This window comes from Varanus komodoensis, unplaced genomic scaffold, assembly GCF_004798865.1.
Source record: "Varanus komodoensis strain SLA01 unplaced genomic scaffold, ASM479886v1 scaffold51, whole genome shotgun sequence".
In the NCBI taxonomy this organism is placed as follows: Eukaryota; Metazoa; Chordata; class Lepidosauria; order Squamata; family Varanidae; genus Varanus; species Varanus komodoensis.
Window position 1 is genome coordinate 5,744,601 of NW_025336100.1, and position 19,884 is coordinate 5,764,484.

General features: G+C 40.4%; 1 protein-coding gene across 3 annotated transcripts in view; it reads right to left on the reverse strand.

The window, feature by feature from the left end:
* Nucleotides 1-19,884, reverse strand: part of TANC2 (tetratricopeptide repeat, ankyrin repeat and coiled-coil containing 2) — a 331,148-nt gene that overhangs the window by 219,629 nt on the left and 91,635 nt on the right. For 2 of the 3 annotated variants that reach the window (XM_044447243.1, XM_044447242.1), the window contains exon 4: nt 10,151-10,333. In XM_044447243.1, coding sequence (XP_044303178.1) covers nt 10,151-10,333 — 183 coding nt within the window. The remainder of the gene's footprint in view (nt 1-10,150; nt 10,334-19,884) is intronic. The other variant, XM_044447244.1, reaches the window with a different exon arrangement.

Below are 19,884 nucleotides of genomic sequence, written 5' to 3' on the forward strand. Positions count from 1 at the left end.
CCTGACTGCTCTTTAGAAGGCTAGATACTGAAGATGAAACTCAAATACTTTGGCCACCTAATGAGAAGGAAGGACTCCCTGAAGAAGAGCCTAATGCTGGGAACAATAGATGGCAAAAGAAGAAGGGCACAGCAGAGGATGAGGTGGCTAGATGGAGTCACTGAAGCAGTTGGTATGAGCTTAGGTGGACTCCGGGAGATGGTGGAAGACAGGAAGGCCTGGAGGAATGTTGTCCATGGGGTCCCGATGGGTCGGACATGACTTCGCAACTAACAACAACATACCATCTACTACCAAGTTCTCTTTTCTCCAGTGATGACACCCTCCCTCCATCCTCCTTGAGACAAGCTTGCTTACCTGCAACTATGGTTGTTTGAGTGGTCATCCGTACATTCACACAACCCACCCACAAGCCCCACTTGATGTTGTACCTCTGATGATCACCCTTTTGCTTACCAAGGGCAGAGGGGCCAAACTGGGTCAACAGAACATTCCTCCCTCAGTTCTCGGAACTATGGTGGTCTTAATGGGACTGAGGAAATAGGCAGGATCCCCCGCCCCCAAACACCCCTGGAAGAGGAAGGAGTGTGGCACTACTGCCCAATCGAACATTTAGCTGTAGAAGCTTTCTGACAATAGGCTCTGCTCAGACAATAGCTCCTATGTATGAATATACATAGATGACCACTCAAAGAATTATCACTACAGATAAGCAACCTGCCTTTCTCCAGGGCTCCTAGGTCCATACTATGTCAGAAAGAGGATCCTGCTGCTGCCACTGTCTCACAGTGGTCCAGTGTTAAAGAAAGTGGGCTCAGCTTTGTATTGCAGTGAAGCACACAGTCTTTTAAGCCCTCAAATTAAAAGTATACTTCTGTTACTAGAAAAACACATAAGCATCTTCTTAATTATGAAGGACAATTTTTAGCATAGTAGTTCAAAAAGTTGCATTACACAAGATTAAGTCATTTATGAACTTTGCCAGAACGGGAAAAATTATTTAATGTGAAAACAAGAAAGTAAATATTCACTCTTAATGTGAAAACAAGAAAGTAATTATGTAATTATGTAGGAAAATGATATACTGATTTAAAGAAAATATATCTCCATATCAATTGAGTTAGAGCTACATTCCTAATAAGTATTCACTCAGTGCTATAGTGCCAATATGTTTGCTTCAGCTAACAGCCAGGTAAAAGTTCCTCCACTTTTAAAGAATATCTCATATTATTTCCATCAGGCACATGAATTGAGGCTCAGAAGGGGCCTTGTTATGTTTTTAAAAATCTCATTAACTTTTTTCTGACAAGCTAGAACATTTCATCTGGCTAGGTCACAAAAGCAAGAGAGATTCAGTAGGGCTGTGTGCTACTCTTTGACCATAATAAATTGATTGAGTGACTGATCGATTGATTGATTCAGTAGGGCTTTATTCCAATTCTGTAAAGTAAAAGTATGTTTGTTTGTTTTTTACAAAACACAAACTGAAAACATTTGCTTGAAAATGCAAATATTAATATTCACAGAGTTTGGAAACATTTTGGACATGAAATTATATATTGGTTATCTTAATGAAATCTGCAGTCCAGACATCCTTATCTGCTGTTTCTGATGCTGCCATAGACTGTTAGTATATGAACAACTTTTGCAACAGGCAAGTCATTTTTTTCCTTTGTGGCCTGTGGAAATCTCTAGGGAGTTGTATCTTTCATAATTCAGTCGTATTTAAAACATGAAGTAAAAGCTTCCATCAGTAAGAGATCTGCTAGATACTATGTTCCAAATAAAAAGATCTTCAACATCTACAATACTAAAATCATACAACTATTAATACTTTATTATGAAAATAATGTTACATTATATTTTTCTTAGCTACACATAAAAGTAAACATCTAATTTTTAAAAGGAAAACTGAACGCATTATATAAATATTGTAAGCAGTTACAATTTAAGTACAATAGAGGTAACTTGATGGTTTCTGTATATTAACTACAAGAATCAAGATCTTTTTACCTACATTTATTTTTACACTGTTTGAAGCAAGCCAGAAAAGGCTAATCAAGATGAAATCCACCCCACCCCCAGTATACTCACACACTTCAGTTCTTCCTCCCCATTAGTTGATAGAATGCAACATTTCTGCTAGAGATAAAGGAAATTGGTCTTTCACAGGCAACATTTCCAGCAATCCACCCTTTAGATTTCCTTGCTGCTAGATCCCGTTCACTGCAGGCAGCATCAATGTGATGTTATACATCTTGTGCAGCTTGGTCTGAAAAGCCAATCTCTATGGTGCCTGCATCTTCTGAGTGAGCAAGCAAAGCTAATTGAAGGTTAATTTCAGAAGAGTCACGTATTGGCAAGCTTCTTTCTCTAAGACCTTCAGCACTAAATAATCCTTTTCTTCTCAGAGTATCAAAAAATGTAGACAATACAGTTTCCTGGAAATTAAATTGAATGTTTTTCAAACAGGGTTTCTTTAAGACACACTTTAATTTGTCCCACCCCTTGTCAGATTAAATTACAGAAGGAACAGATAAGTAATGGTGCAGTATATCCCAGTGACCAATTCCTCACAGATAAGCTCCTTAACATTCAGGAGTAACATGAACTGCTAGCAGTGCAACCCAGTACAGAGCTGATGAATGGTGCAATGCTGTTGTTGTCATGGTAACTCACAGAAAAAGCATTACCATAAATGGAGCTATGACATGGATTCTGGGAATGGTTTGTATTTAAAAGGCAATAAACCCTTTATCACTTACTTTTTCTCTAACACATGCCTGTGTAACCTTCATTTTCAGTCACAACTAATTGTCACTTGCATAATCATGTCAAATAGGAAACTGTTTGTACTGGGAATACTGCAGCAGCAACACTAGGGAAAAAGTCTCTTTTCGCAGTAATTGGACAAAAAAAGGGAGAAAAATGTTTGGTTGTGACTTGCAAGTCTAACAGTCAAATGTTTGCAACAGAAAACAAGATCAACAAAAGCCTGACATGTCAGAAAGGAAGGAAGGAAGGAAGGAAGGAAGGAAGGAAGGAAGGAAGGACGGACGGAAGGACGGAAGGATGGAAGGACGGAAGCTGATTCCATAGAAAAGATGAAGCAAACTACAGTATTGTGGGAAAGCAGCACAGGAATCGATTAAAGACTGCAGTAGCCCCAGTCCAGTGGGGAAATCCTGAGGTTTTAGGTTCAAGCCTCTTCAAGAATCTTTGCTGGATTTCTATTCAAACATAAAGTGGAACACAGGAACATGGCTACCATAGCTGAGATAAGAAAGCAGCAAGCCATTTTAACCACAGTAACTGTTCAAAGCTGATTTGAGAAACTTTCCTACATCAGATTACTCACACAAGCAGGTGTTGCACAAAATGATTTTCAGGTCCCTTCCAAATTTATGACACCATGAACTGAAATGATTGATTTAAATCATTGTCAAAGTGGCACCTCAAATAACCACCTCTCACTCTTGTTTCCAAGTACAAGCCACATGCCATGCTAGGCTTAGCAGGTGCCAGGGGAAGCAACAGCAACACCCACCCACAGCATGGAGATACAATTACAAGTAATAGTTTAAACTCATTTACTTTAGTCAGATTTTCCAGCATGAAAGACCTTTATTTCCAAACAGGCTTGCATCATAACTGGTACTGTGCCAATTTTTAATTAAATACTACTTGTACACAACCTATGAGTTAATGTGGATCCCTCTGAAAACAATTTAGAAACTTCAACTGATCCAGAAGGTGACTTACAGGATGTTAAATGGAGTAGCTATAATGCCGATGTAATAAATAGTATGAGATCAACAGAAGATGTAGAAATGTTAGATATCACTCCAATATTAATGCCTTCTTTTTGCTTTTATTAACAATTTTACAAAGAAAAATGCAGCTAAAGAAAAAACATACAGTTAAAATCATACTATAATGTAACAAAACCGCGCATCCCACCACTGGGACCTTTAGCTACGCACCAATTCATTTACACTGTCAAGAAACTCTGTCCCCCTTCCAAAATTGCAGTGACTCTTGCGGAGGTTCAACTCCTTTCCCTTTTATTAGCGCAAACTCAATAAATGGTCCCCAGATATCATTAAAACTATTCTTATTTATATAGACTTTTTCTTTTTTAATATTATTTTACTGATTTCCTGATGTAATTAGAATATGGAGAATAGAAAGGTGCATACCCACATACACACGCGTGCGCGCACACACACGTACACACAAGTAAAATAAAATTGCCAAGGGATTTTGAACAAGTATAATCAATACATCCAAGCCCACAAATTTCAGAGATCAAAAATGCCTATCTTTCTATCATTTAGTATTCTGTGGAAACTCAGGAAAAAGGGAATTATTATTCCGTATACCAACAAATTTTCCAATTGCTTCAAATCAATTAGAAATCATCAACTACTTTTTAAAGAGCTTCCTTTTAGATTCTATTAATTGTACTTGGTATGACAGAATTTCCATTTATCATTAAATTCTTCAATTGGTCTTCTATTTACAGAATTAGTTAAGTTTACCATCACTGCATACTCTGCCAACTTATTTTTCCAATCTTCAATTGTCGGGCATTCTGGTGTTTCCCATTTAGAGGCAATTGCTGCAGTTGTCATATATTTAAATAACTCTGACATATTCTTTGATAACGTCTCTGGGCATTATGTTCAAAAGCATGCACTTAGGACTCATAGTTTTAAAGTTTTTTTATTTCTGCATGCATCAACTTACAAAATCTTTTAATTGTTTCACAAGTAGAGTACAAAGTACCATCCACCTTGTTACATTTCCAACATTTTCCGTTCTAGTTCTTATCTATTTTTTCTATATCTTTTGGAGTAATATACCACTTTAAAAAAATCTTATACTAATTTTCTAATAAGTACTTGGCTAGCTGTGAATTTAATGTCTTTCTTCCATAAAGCTTCCCACTGACAAGGTGATGTTTCTTCTCCAAGGTTTTCCAAATTGTCATACATTTCTTGTTTTGGTGATTTCCAGTGCCATTCTATAGTAACTGGTTCTGGTCTTCTTAATAAATGATCATTTTGTCTAATCAACTTTAAAATTTTGTCAAATCGCTTACAATACCTTTCCCTGATTGTATTTCCCCTTTTAAATTTGAAACCAGTTGGTGATAAACCATTGTACATTGTTTCCTTTATCTTTTAGTTGTTGCCAAGATTTGAGTTATTCTTGTTGGCCAATTATATCCCCATAAATTATAAAATAACTATTTTCCCTTAAGTTTTTTTCCATATGTTTCAACCGGGGGATCAAAGGATAGATTGGAGGAGGGTTTTTTCCCCTCATGGAATACCAAATTTTTATTAGGCCATCTCTTAATGCATCAGCTCCATTTAGTTCTCTCCATAATCTTTCAAGCAATTTTAATTTACCATTTTATTCAATATTGTGATATTATATCCTCTCTATTCTTTAACAGGGTTCAAACCACAGAATATCTTTAACAGGATCAAGCTGCAAAATAGCTTAATTTTTATTCATTACCATACTGAAATCCCTTTATTATTTATATTTCCTTAAATACCTTTTCTAAAATTCCATTTGACTATTATTCAGATAATAAACATTAACCAATGAATACTATTCTCCTCTAATTTTGCCCTGTAGTATCAAATACCTACCACTTTCATCTTTTTTTATCTTTATTTAATTTAAATTCAACCTTCTTAGAAATAGTAACTGTTACCTCCCTTGCTTTGGCATTTCCATAAGCTTTTCCATAAATGTTTCACCAAAACACTTTAAGTTCATTAACCCTTTGTTTTGCTTTGTTTTTTGATGTAGAAATACAAGATTGACTTTATCTGTACTTATCATTGCTTCAATTAATTTCATTTTAATTACATTCCCCAGGTCTTTGACATTCAAAGATACTAATTTGAATTATCCATTCAGTAACCTGTATCATTATTGGTCCCTTGTGATCCTCTATGAATCTACAAAAAAGATCAGGAAAAACCCCCCTAAACCTACATTTATTTTTAGTTCCCCACATAATGAATCCAATGACCCTTCACCCAAACATATACTTGCTTCTATACAATGACCCTTCCTTCTCCCAGACCGAAAATGTTCTGGACACCTCTAGATCTCCAGATGGGGGCAGGGACCCCACCGGTTATACCAATTCTAGGTATATACACCCTTAATGCCTCTTTTCATAGCTACTTACTTCCAATTAATCTCGTTATTCTTAACTATTTCAATTTAAAAGTTAATAATCTTTTAATTATACATTAAAGGTAAAGGTTTCCCCTTGACATTAAAGTGCACTCATGTCTGACTCTAGGGGGCGGTGCTCATCTCTGTTTCCTAGCCAAGGGAGCCAGCATTTGTCTGCAGACAGTCTCTGTGGTCATGTGGCCAGCATGACTAAACACCAAAGTGCACGGAATGCAGTTACCTTCCCACCAAAGTGGTACCTTTTTATCTACTTGCGTTTGCATGTTTTCAAACTGCAAGGTTGGCAAGAGCTGAGATGGAGCAACAGGAACTCACCCTGTTGTGCAGATTCGAACCGGCGACCTTCTGATCAACCAGCCCAGCAGCACAGCAGTTTAAACCACTGCACCACCTGCATCCCAATCATATATTACATCTTAAGATGCAATCATACATTGCATCTTAATAAAATAAATATTAACAAAAAGAAAGAGAGGGATAAGACAGAGCAGAACAAGAGGAGAGGAGCCAATCCAAATTTGACCCATAAGCCTAACATTTATTGAACATTACACTCCCTTTCCTGCTTCCCCCATCCCCCTTCTCACTCCTCTCTCCTCCTAACCACTTGTTCTTCTGCCTGTTCCAATGCCTCTTCATTCACCAAACTGATGCGCTAGTATGGAGGGTCTGCCTAATGCTTTCTACATGGATATCATTTTGTTTCCACTACTGTTGTTAACCATTGAACCTCTAAATGACTTGGGACCAAAGTATTTTAAAAATTGTTTTTAGCAACACAAAATTGCCCAACATCTGAGATAGTTTCTGAGTCGCTGCTCCATGTCACCCTATTGTCTGAAGTACTGTGGATTAGCACAAGGGACACAGCCCTTTCCTTTGCAGCACCAAGATGTTGGAACACCTTGCAAAGAAGTCTTACAGTGGTGTAAGGTGTTTGCTGATAAAGAGCAGCCAACTAAGACCACGACAATGAATGAAGACCTTTTCCCCCATGCATTATTCCACAGTTTGCATTGATTATCAGGAGTACTTGTGTATACTACCTGATGATTTCCTTAGATCCTGCCATAGAAGAAAATTAATAACGTCATCCCAAACACTTTAATGTAGAGATTCATAAGGAATCCATGTGGACATGGGAATCTGTTGGATACCATGGGATCAGCTCCCTGGACTTCAGCCCATTCTCCTGTGCCCATGGGTCTGACTCCCTGGTGAGTGCACCCAGCATTTGCATAAGGGCCTACCAAGAGGAAACCCCAGACAAACAATGGGCAAGCAATGCCCCTCTTCTTGCACATGCTTTACAGCTTTGTGCTGAGCATGCAACAGAAAAAGATTCAAGTTGCACAAGCATTCATGACTTCCTCTTGGCTCAGCTCACTTCCAAAGGAAAGGTCAAGCACAAGAAAAAGTTGAATGGACAGAAGAGGGACAGATTCTGAGGAGTAACATCACAGTGAGGATAATTGCAGAATATTATCAGAAAACTAGATAAAGTGGGCTAGAGGGAACAACTATCAGGTGGAGCCATAGTGGGCTACAAAATCAGACTCAGATAGCGTTTCTCTATGGCACTTTCCCATACTGAGGAGATGTAAGAAGTGGGGTACTGCAGAGTTTAGTCCCGGATCCAGTGCGCTGCATCATTTTTATTAATGACTTGTATGAAGAGGTACAAGGAATATTCATCAGATTTGCAGATGAGACAAAACTGGATGGGATAGCTAAAAGCTTGGAGGATGCAAATAAAAGTAAACTTGATAGGCTAGAGCAATTGGCTGAAAGCAAAAGAATGAAATTGAATATGAACAAATGCCAATTTCTACAACAGGGAAAAGGGAACCAATTCTACAGTTACAGGTTGGGAGATACTTGGCTCAAGAATACTACAAGTGAGCAGGATCTTGAAATTGTTGTAGATAACAAGTGGAATATGAGTCAACATTGTGATGTGACTGCAAGAAAAGCAAATAGTATTTGGGCTGCATTAACAGTATAGCTACCAAATCACATGAGGTACTGGTTCCCCTCTATTTGGCATTAATTAGGCCTTGTCTTAAGTAATGTGTTCAGTTCTGGGCACCACACTTCAAGAAAGAAGCAGAGAAACTGAAAAGGGTTCAGATGAAGGCAATAAAGATGATAGGGAGACGGGAAACAAAGCCCACTGAGGAGAGATTGAAAGAACCGGGCACATTTAAGCCAAGACTGAGGGGCAATACAACAGCATTTTTAAAATCCTTCAAAGGTTGTCACACAGAGAAGGACCAAGATTTATCCTTAATCAGAATAATCAGAGTGTCAAACATGCAATAATAGGCTCAAGTTGCAGGAAGCCATATTCTACCTAAACATCAGGAAAAACCTCCTGATTGTTAGAGCAGCATAGAAATGGAATTAACTTCCTAGGGAGGTTGTAGACTCTCCCACACTGGTGGCATTCAAGAGGCAGTGAGACAGTCATCTGTTGGGAATGTTTTAATTTGGAGTCCTGCATTGAGCAGGGAGTTGGAACCAATGACCTTATAGGCCCCTTCCAACTATATTATTCCATCATTCTATGATTCTACGTATACATAATAAATAGCTACGTCTGAAAAGCAGTAAATATTGGTAATTTTTAATGAACACATTCCAAATAATTCTCTGAAAAGAGGGCCAATACATCACATCTCATATATTAATTCCAGAATATACAAATACATTATCTATGACTGATATACCTAATTATGCCCAAAATTATTTCAAACTTGAGAACTCAGATTAAATTGCTAAAATATTTCAACCTGTGGGGTTTCGTGCCATATTAAAAAGAAAGACAAAATGTCCTTAGCAAAGTTAGTAACTTCCCACAATGTTAAAACACTTCATTCAGTTCCCTGAGGAACTGCCTCTGTCCACAGAATGTTACAGTTCTACTATATAATGGTAAGAGTGCCAGATTGGCATCTGAGATCTCCAAGTTCAAATATCCACCTCACCACCACCAAGCACACAGTGCTCACAATATGAATTTGAACCAGCTACTCCCTCAGCCCAACCTTCCTCACAAGGAAGTTTGTGGATTAGCCACAGGTCTTTCTTGCAAAACTTTATTTCTTGACCATTTTCCAGACACACAAACAACAGAAAAGGATCAGTGAGCATGCACAGAGTGGTTTGTTGAACCCAATGTAGTATGAACCCAATCCAGGAACTCTTTTTATCAGCATGTCTGGGCCCCATCCCTTTGGGAGGGGCCTTCTGAAAATGAATACACCTCCTTTCTGCATGCTAATCCCCCAACTGGGCTGACCTCCTGCTAACAACACATCATGGGGTGAAGCCCCGTATCCACCTTGTCTATCTCTGAAAAACTGCTGTGTTCCAAGTCTTGCCCCACTAACTGTACATCCTGGTTATTCCCAGAGGCTGCCTGCCGACCCAGGGAGTCCAGCCTTAAGATGAGTGCCTCCACTTCTCTCACCTCAATATCTGGAACTGGCCCACATTCCAAGCCCCCCCCCCCACCCACTCTTCCTCCTCCTCCTCCTCTTCTGCAGAAGGAGGCCTTGAGAATGCGCACTCAGGGCAACCATCTTTCTTACTCCCAACAATACAGGCCACTGGGAACCATGGTTTTGAATAGTACCAGAAAGGATCTGTTCTCTTTCCCCTTGCTTTCCTTCCTGGAAATCCTGTATGTCTGATTGGAGGGAAGGCTGTCTTGTACCGTGGTGCTGCTCAGTATCATACTTTAAATTTCTCTGCATTTCTGTGTTCAAAACAGACTCCTCAAATTAGTCAGCCTACACAAAGTCAGTCAAAAGAATTATTAATGGAGAGTTGTGGAAAGAAGGGATTTTTTTGGGATGAGATGGAAGAACCGATCTTTATTTATAATTTCAAACTTACTAAACTTGTGTGAGTTCCTTACCAGTTAATCTCTTCATGGGTTGGAGCCGAACACTGATAGACTGATGTGTTAGTAATGGGGAGGATGGGAGAGAGCGGGACATGCCTTCCATAATCCGAATGTGCTGCATACCTTCAGGGACTGGGAGTGTTGGGATAGCATACTCTTGTTCATAAGCAGAGTCGTTCTCAGTGGAGCCACCACCTAGAGAAATACAAAAACAAAAGAAAAAATTCTATCTTGCCTCCTTGTTTTGAATCCATTCAAAGCAAATTATTTTCTTTACACAACATCATATGTTATACAAATATATACAATTAATTATACAAATCAAACTACTTTTCCTAAACTATAAAAAGTAGGTATCTTACTAATTCCATGGATAAAGCCTTGACACTGCATTATGGAAAAATTAAATATATTTTTACCCTTCAGGACATACCTTTGCTCAATGTGGAAAACCACCTTTATGCAGGCTACATAGGCCGTGCAGCTGCAGTGTTGACTAGCATATTGTGAAGTCGCTTATATGTTTGGATTAATGCCCAGCCTCCTGAATAATGTTTACTTGGACACAGATCAAATCACTATGAAATGTAATAGAGGCAGTGTGCTGTAATGGTTAAGAGTGTGGGACTGGGACTCAAGCAATCTGGGTCCTTGTCCCCACTCAGCCATGGAGCCCACTGGGTGACTTTGGGCCAGTCACAGACTCTCAGCCCAACCTATCTCACAGGGTTGTTGAGTGGGGATAGGATTAAAAACAGGAGGGGAAGAATGCTGCAAGATGCTTTAAGTTCTTTAAAAGAAAAAAGGCAGGATATAAATCTAATAAATAAACACATGAATGTATGCATGCATACATACATATTAAAGAACTGAATTTATTGAAAGCATCCAATTTACTTGATTTAATGTTGATTACCCTAACAAGGTTTTCCATCATTTTTTTTCCTATCCTCTTTGATCTTCTTACTCCCTTTTCAGCATTCCATCTTTAAGAGCCTCTGCCAAACGAAGTGAGGTGGGTGACATTAAAAGGGTTTTTTCTATCAGGGCACCCTGATTATGGAATGAACTTCCCAAAAAGGCTTGCCTGGAACCTATATTCTGCTCTTTTCAGCAGAGGTGAAGATCTTATTTTCTCAGGCACTTCAGTATTTCTGTTTCTGGCATTTTAGATCTGTCATTGTATTTTAAACTTTTCTACCACTGGTAGAGTTTTTTCTGGTTTTTACTTCTATTTCTCTTTTCTACCATTGTTTTAAACTGTTTGTGTCTAATGAATAACACAAAATGTTTTAAACAAGGGATTGCCTTATTTGGCCAATTGCTACTGGTGCAATACAAAGGCAAGTTATCTGCAACTGTCATTCTTTCAGTAGTCACACATATGGACACTGCACCTGTGTGGAGCCTGTTCTTGGGAAGATTTAATAGCTCAAAACATTTTGGTGGGGGCCCTTCCCACTGCATCCATATAAAACAGAGAGGTTCCCACCATCTCCCCCAGTTCCAATGAGACTGGCCAGTGGCCTTGGGATTAAGGGAGGAAAAGCAGGTTGCATACCTGTAACTCATTCTTCAGTGGTCATCTGTGCATTCACACATATACATGCTGTGCCTGCACAGTGCCACATTTCAGAAGATACCTCTAGCTAAGCCTAGAATTTTTTGGTGGGAACCCTGCCTCCCTTGTTATAAATAAGTGGGCTCCTGCCATTTTCTCAGTCCAACTGGAGACCAACATTTGCCCTATGTGTAGGCCCCTAACTGTCCTAATGCTATGTAAATAAGTAGGAAAAAGGAGATAAAAAATATATTCACTGTCACTGATGCAGGGCTGGTGGGTGGGTTGTGTGAATGCAGATGACCACTTGAAGAACAACTTACTGGTATGCAACCTGCCTTTCTTTGTCATGGTCTCTGCGTATCACACATATGGGTAACTAGGAACCATACCAATAAAGGAGGTGGGAAGTGTCATTATAGGAGAATAGAGGACAACACAGCCCAACCAAAAGAACAGTCCTGTCTGGCTCTCACATTGAACCGATAGTGATGGATGAATGTGGATGGTGTTGACGACATAGCTACTCTACACAATGCATCCAGCAGTAGTCTGGCATGGAGGACCATCAATGTCGACATCACTCTGGTGGAATGAGCCCTAGGGTGATCTGGCAGTTCCAAGTCCACTAGCAGGTACACTAATTTAACTGTCTCCATGATCCAGTGTGCAAGACGCTGGGACCCAATTAGTTTGCCTTTGGAGTGGCCCACAAACAGTGGCCCCTTGGCTCACAAACGGAATCCATTCCAGGACTCTGGTCATGACCCAAATTGGTCGTGAGCCAAATTAAATTTCCTCATAAGGTTCAATGTAAATAAGGTTAATCCGTTCTGTAACCATTTTTTTAAATCAGAAAAATGTGAAGCAAAGTGACAACAACAAAGATCGCGGCCATCCCCACCCCCCACCCCAAGCACAAACGCAGTCATCTCCCCGCCCCCGCCCCCAGCACAACCGAGATTGTGCCTGTCATCCCTGCATGCACCTGTCATCCCTGCAGGTGCCCGTCATCCTGGCACACTGGGGCACGAGAGGGAGAGACTGGCATGATCGCAGGTGCACTGGGGGAGGGAGAGATGGGCACAAACGGTGTGCTGGGGGTGGGGAGATGGCCGCAACTCTGCAAGCAGGGACTTTATTAACCAATTCATCTGGCATCTCATTCACTCTGTGTTTTTATGTCCATGTTCAGAAAACAGTAAAACAGTAGAAAGCTGCTCTAAGTAGTGTATTTGCTGATGACTAGCAAAAATGCTTCCTTAAAGGCATGTGAACAGGATAACACTTAAGATGTGGAATGTATTTCTACAACCTCTAATATATATGTATTGCCAATACAAATGCCCATCCATTTTTCTGATTGTCCATGCCTTCATTTTGCTGAGACAGAAATTTATATATTGCGATTTATAACCTGCCTTTTTCCTACAAAGGGCTCAAGGCAGCTTACATCATCTTTCCTCCTCCATCTTATCCCCACAAAACCAGCCTGTGAGGTAGGTTGGGCTCAGAGTCTGTGACTGGCCCAAAGTCACCCAGTTGGCTCCATGGCTGAGCGGGGACTAGAACCCAGATCATCTGAGTCCCAGTCCCATGCTCTTAACCACTACACCACACTGGATTAAATTGTTTGTTTAATCATGCAAACACAGAAGAGTAGTTTCTCCCTCTTAAATGTCTCCTTTTGGTTGGTTAAATAGAAATGGATTTCTCTCATTTTAGGGAGACAATAGCAAGAATAGCACTTTGTTAATACAATGATGTCTGAAAAGCAATGATTTCTAGCAGAATTGCCAAGACCCACAATCAAAAGAAAGGAATCCACAGTGGAAAAACTTGAATGGAACAACAGAATATGCTTCTGTGATAGGCTCATTTTTGGCCTTCATAGTCTCCATCCTGAATTTCTTTTTTGTATATGAACTTAAATATAGTTGCTCCTATTATTTTGAGAAATGAAAAATATGCCACAGCCTCTCTGAATCATGATTCACTAATTGCTTGAATGTTTATCTGACAAAAGAATGACACTACTACTCCATTTTTTTCTCTAGCTCTTTTGGTACAGGAGAGGGTACAAACTCAAATTTCAAGTGCCCAAAGTGGTATTCTGTATACACAAGTCACTATCTGTAATTTAGTTCTTTGACTGGCCATCTGCAGTCAAACATGTATGCTCGGTGTGAACAGAGCAGAAGCACCATTTCAGCATGCATGCATTTGATGCTGGACCATCCTGAGACTTTTAAGTATAGGACAGGGTAAAATATTTTAAATAAATAACTATGGTCCCCACCTTTCCACTCAATACCTAACAAACCAGCAATGATATAAGGCAGACCAGGAATCAAGTGCACCTGTAGCGTACCTGAAGGATGGGGCTGTGTGCCTACAGCCAAACAACTAAAATTACAAGTAAGCAACCTTTCTTTCTTCTTCATGTCCTCTGACATGGACCAACAGTACCCACGTGCAGCAAGTAAAGCAGACAACATAGTATAACCACACTACTTTTTGCCTTTCCCTTTCTATAGCCATTTGTGATGCCAGCAAAGAGGGAGGGTATCTGGCTGCCTTAAAATTCTCTAGTTTTTAAGGAATCAATTTAGGCAGTGTGGTGATTGCCTATTAGATTTTGGTTGGGTTTATTTATTTTATTTATTTGGGGTATTTTTAGGCCATCCAATCTCACTGGACAGCTCACAGCAAAATCAATAAATACAACAATTACACATTAAAATGTTGGATAAAAAGGTCTTTTGGGGTTACCCTCAAAAAGAAACTGTAAAACCTAGTCCCAGTCTGGGGAAAGCTGCAACACTGATTCTGGGTTAGAGGCGAAGCAGCAGAGCAAGGCACACCCATAAGAAAGCAGACTCTCAATAGCTCAGTTCTACCAGGCTGGGAAGGAAGTGAGAAGGGGTGAGATTCAGGATGTTGATACCGCTTATCTCCCACAGTTGGGAGATCTAATCTTGATGGAGTCCCCTGCTTCTTAACAAAGATCATCTTCCATGGGAGCAGGGCAGCAGAAGAAGATATTTGCAGGAGAGGAAATTTTAGGGTTGCCTCCTTTGGTCCATCATGAACTAAAGAAAGCAGGTCAGAGGCATCTGGTAAAGCAAAGCAACCTCTTGAGAGCCAGGTTTCCCTGCCAGGATCAAAGTCCAGTCTTTAGCGGCCATTCTTCTTTATTTCAGTCAAAGCCTCCAGCAACAGACCTTAGGTTTAGGACCTGGATATCTGAAGGAGTGTCTCCTTCCCCATGTGCTTACTCACTCCTTAAGATTTGGAGAGGAGGTCATTCTTTAGGAGCCCTCCTGGAAAAAGATTAGGTGGTTACCCATAGAAGGGCCTTCTCTGCAGTGGTGCCCCAGTTATGGAATACACTGCCCAAAGATCTCCACCCGGGGCTGACAATTTATCCCTTTTGGTGCCAGGCTAAAACCTTATCTTCCCATTATTTTAAGGTTTGAGTCTGATTTTAATGTAGGGTTTTATTTTATAGAAAATCAATTTGGATGCTGTGCTCCACTTTGTTTTATTGTAAGACCACCCTGAGACCTCAGTAGTGGATGGTATATAAAATTTTAAATAAATAAACAGGCCTTTCTGGAAATAACATATAGGTAACCTGAAAAGCTTCCTGCATTCACTGAAACTGTTTACATATTGGAGTTTAATCTGTATGTTGAACCCAAAGCTAATTGGGTCTTTCATTGTGATGCTAACAAACCAATTCTTGTAAAGAAGCTACAATGCAATCCTTAAACATGGATCTTCTTGGAACTATAAAGGCTTATAGCCAGTTACTGGAATTGCTGTAAAAAAGATTTTGCTGAGACTTGTGCCCAGTTGTAGAAATCAGGTTCTGACAGACTACAAGGTTTCAACTAACAAAGACTAAATTTTTCCAAAAAAATGTGAATATTGAAAAGGTTTTAAAATATTAATGGATGCACAAACAAAAACATGTGAGCAAAAGGCTAAATATATTCAGGGATAAATTAATACCTAAGTTATGCATATTTTAGCCAAGTCCTTATCCAAGTAATATATTACTATCATTCATCCAGCTCTCTTCATCAGTTCTACAGTTTCAACAGTTCTCTTTTTTCCCCTAGGGTTCTAACCTTATTTCCTTCCTTCTCTCTGCTTCCCTGCCTTAAACTTTTATACCTTTATCATTTAAGCTCCAATCAATAAGAAGGATAATTTCTTGTTTATTTCTGCAAGCAAAATTTCTGTTTCCTAAGCTGAAATATTTTCTCCTTCCTCCTGCATTTCTGCTGATCTATATAATTTCCTGGCTTCATACATAGGCTTTTTTGAGTTCAACTTTTTAATTAAAATGTGGACCTCTGAAATATAAAAGTTTTTGACTAAAGGTGATTAGCACACTTACACACATAAAGGTTCAACCCTGAAAATATTCTAAAACCAGTGAAACACATCCTTGAATCAGTGCAATATCTGTTCTGGCAGGACAGGCTTTTAGGAAATTTCATGTACCATTTCTCCCGTCTTTTTTGGAAAAAGTATCTACATCAGTGTTTTCTCTCCAAATTGAATACTAAATATTCGTTTGAAACTCCTGAAGCTTCCAGGATTGCTTCTGCAACATCGAATTAGAATTTTGCACATTCTAGCTTCATTGCAGAACATGGTGATAAATCCACACTGTAAATTCCTGTCCATACACAAGATTTGAAATTAAAGTTTGCAACTAAGAACATAATAAAAGCCATGCTGGATCAGATCAAAGGTCCATCTTGTCTAGCACTCCATATACATAGTGGCAAACCAGCTGCCCACAGGATCCCTCAAGCAGAATGACCTCCTCCTGCCCAAGCTCCTCAGCAACTGGTGTATGCAGGCATGCCACCTCTGGTAAAGGAGGTAGCACATAGCCAGCAAGGTTAGTGGCCACTGATAGCTTCCCCCCTTATGAATCTGTCCAATCCCCTTTTAAAGTGATCCAGATTGGTGGACATAATCAGGTTGGAATAGATCTAGTAGTGGACTACATGATGAGAGCAAGTGCTCAAGAGCCCTCTTCCACAGATCCACACCACACACGAGTCATGCAATGGAACTACTGTGTAAATGCCTGACAATGGAGGCAAGCATCAACAACATGGCCTTCACCCAAACATGACAGGCAAAGAGAGTGTCCATCCACTGGTAGGAGATTATATCTGTACTTCAAACATTATGGAAAGAGGCCTTAAGTCACATGTGGCCAAAAAGAGATCTGAACAATCTCCCAATTAGATGAAACAACAAATAAAAATACTAAAGATTGAGAAAGTAATGAGGGCAAAGGAAGGCTTAATTCTAGGAAAATGCATCTGGCAGATGAAGAGAAGTTCCCACAAGGGTGTCAAAACAGCAGGTGAAGAGGAACTGAGGGACAGGACTGGAACCCATTGGATATACACATGCAATGATGGTGGGAGGGGGGTTCCACCAAAAGATTTTCAACTATAGAAGTTTCTCAAAGCAAGGCTGCATACAGGTGCAGAGCCCATAAGTGTGATGTACAGAGACCACAAAGAAGGCAGGTTGCTTACTTTTAACTGTTGTCCTTTGACAGTCATCTGTGCGCTCACATATACGTGCTCTGCACCTATGGGGAATCTATTGTTGGGAAGATTCTCAGCTATAGAATCCTTAGCTATAGAATAGAGTTTTGGTAGGAATCCCTCCTCCACTGCACTGCAGCACTGGTACATAAAATCAGAGGTTCCCAATCATGCCTTCAGTTCATTTGAGACCAACACTGTAGCTTCAAAATAGAAGGAGGATCCCATGGACTGATCTTAACATTGGTCAGAACTGATTTCTATATAATGTACTAGTATGCCAATACCAAAGAAGGGGCAGTGAGTAGGTTGTGTGAATACAAAGATGATCACTTGAAAAACAACAATTACAGGTAAGCAACCATTTATTCTTCTTCGCAGTCTCTGCATACGGGTAATTAGCAAGCTCACCTTTCTGGAGGTGGGTTGGTATCTGTGCCAGAGAGATGAAGAAAAATCTGCTCTCCCGAAAGCATGATCTGCCTTGGCACAGACACTGAGCCCATAGTGTCTCAAAAGGGTCAATGAAGTAGACCAGGTGACTGCTTTGCAGTGGAAGTCTGGTGTGTCAAGCAGTCAACGTTGCTATTTTCCAACCAGAATGAGCCCTTAACACTTCCTGTCATCTGTAGAATGTCAAGCTCGTAAGACAGGGAGATTTTCCATATTACCCTGGCTGCTAGTCCTTGAGGTAATTCCAGGAGTCCTTTGTTTTTGTCAAAGCATAAGAAATAAAATGTTATTTGAGAATGGCAAAAAAGACTCAGAGCGAGAAGATTCAGCACTCTACTAACATCTAGAGCATGTGACATTGATTCTATCGGATGTGACTGGGAAGCAAAGAAGATTGATAAATGTGATATGACCTTAGGAAGGAAAGAAGGGTCTTGATGCAACACCACTTGGTCTCTATGGCAGGCAAGATATGGAGGATCCACCCAGACAGCAGATAATTCACTGGGGCTGTTTGCTGAAGGAATCACTACTACAAAAATTACTTCCATGACAGAAGGCAGATACTGATTATTGGCATGGGTTCAAATTGTTTCCTCATAAGGGCTTGTAAGATGATGGAGGAACTCTAGTTGAGTGTTAAGGAACAAGTTGGTGGAATGATGTTCTTAAGCTCACTGAGAATACAAGATAAGGGGTAAAAGAAAAAGCATATAAGCCTGGATCAGTACTTGGGAGGCTGATATTACTGCAAGGTAGATGCAGCTGGACATACATGCCTTCAACCTGCACTGGAACAGAAAGTGAAGAAAGAGAAAGATTTTTTTGATCATGCATTGATACAGATTGAAACTTTCTTGTGCTGTGAAGGAAGCTCTGCATGTAGGGAAAGATACTCCATACTGTGAGACACAGGGTGCCTACATGTGGGCACAATACTCTCTACTCCTGATCTTGAAATATTACATCCAGTTTCAAAGGGAGCTGGAGGAAGGTTTGGTTGGACCTCCACAGCAGTTGGGCAAACCACAACTGTCTGGGCCACCACAGCATTATGATGGCCCATTCCATCATGATGAACCTTTTGCTAGCTAGGAAAAAATGGCAGGGGACAGGGAGACTATGTAGAGCAGCCCCTGCCCACTCCCAACTGAGAACAGAGGTAGCAGCATACCATATTCTGCCAAGTGGCAAAGAGATCAATCTGAGGTGCTCCCCACTCCACAATATCTTCCTCAGCATGTTGAAGCTGAGTTGTCACCTGTGGGGTTCAGGAGAGGTGTGGCTCAGTGTCATCAAGAGTGTTGTAGATGACAGTAACACAGACTGTAATAAGGGTGATGCCAGTTCCAGAGCTTGATGACTAGATAAACCAGAGGGGTAGACAGGGTGCTTCCCTATTTGTTGAGGTAGAAGACTACAGTGGTATTGTCTGCGGTGATCTTGGCATAGCACCAAGAGAGGGAAGTTTGAAAAGCCACAGTAGTACCAGGGTCCATGGCTGGGATGTGGGTGGCCAGAGGTAAGACAAGAACAACACAGGCACCAGACCAAGACAACAGAACTTCAAGCAAGACAGAGAGCAACTGCAGGGCTAAATAGAAAGTCCAAATCATAGTCAAGGTACTAGCTGAGGTCAGGAAACAAAAGATTGTAGGAAGTTAGAACAAGGATGTGCCCAGGAAAAAAGCCAAGGCCCAGGAACCAGGAGGACAAACGAAGATGCAGGTCCCTTGGAAAGGATAGCAGAGTGGAAGGCATGACACAGCAAGATACATGATAGGGCAAGATACACCAGACAACAGGAACCAGAGCCAGCAAGGGTCAGGCAAGATGCAGGAGCTGAACCACAACTCACAGGAAGCATTACTGAGGGAACACTGCAAGGAAGGATGCATGGGAAAAGCAGGATATAGGTCAGGCAAGAAGCAGCCACAACAGCAAGACAAAATGGAAAAGTGGGAACCAAGAGCAGGAACCATTAGGCAGGATGCAGGCACAGCAGCAAACAGACAAGCTTGTGTTGCTGAGGCAACATGACAGGGCAGAAGACATGGCAAGGTGCAGGAGACACAGCAGAAACCAGGAGCACAGCAGCAAAGGTGCTGTGAGGCAAGATCTGAGGGGACATGGCAAGGCAAAGC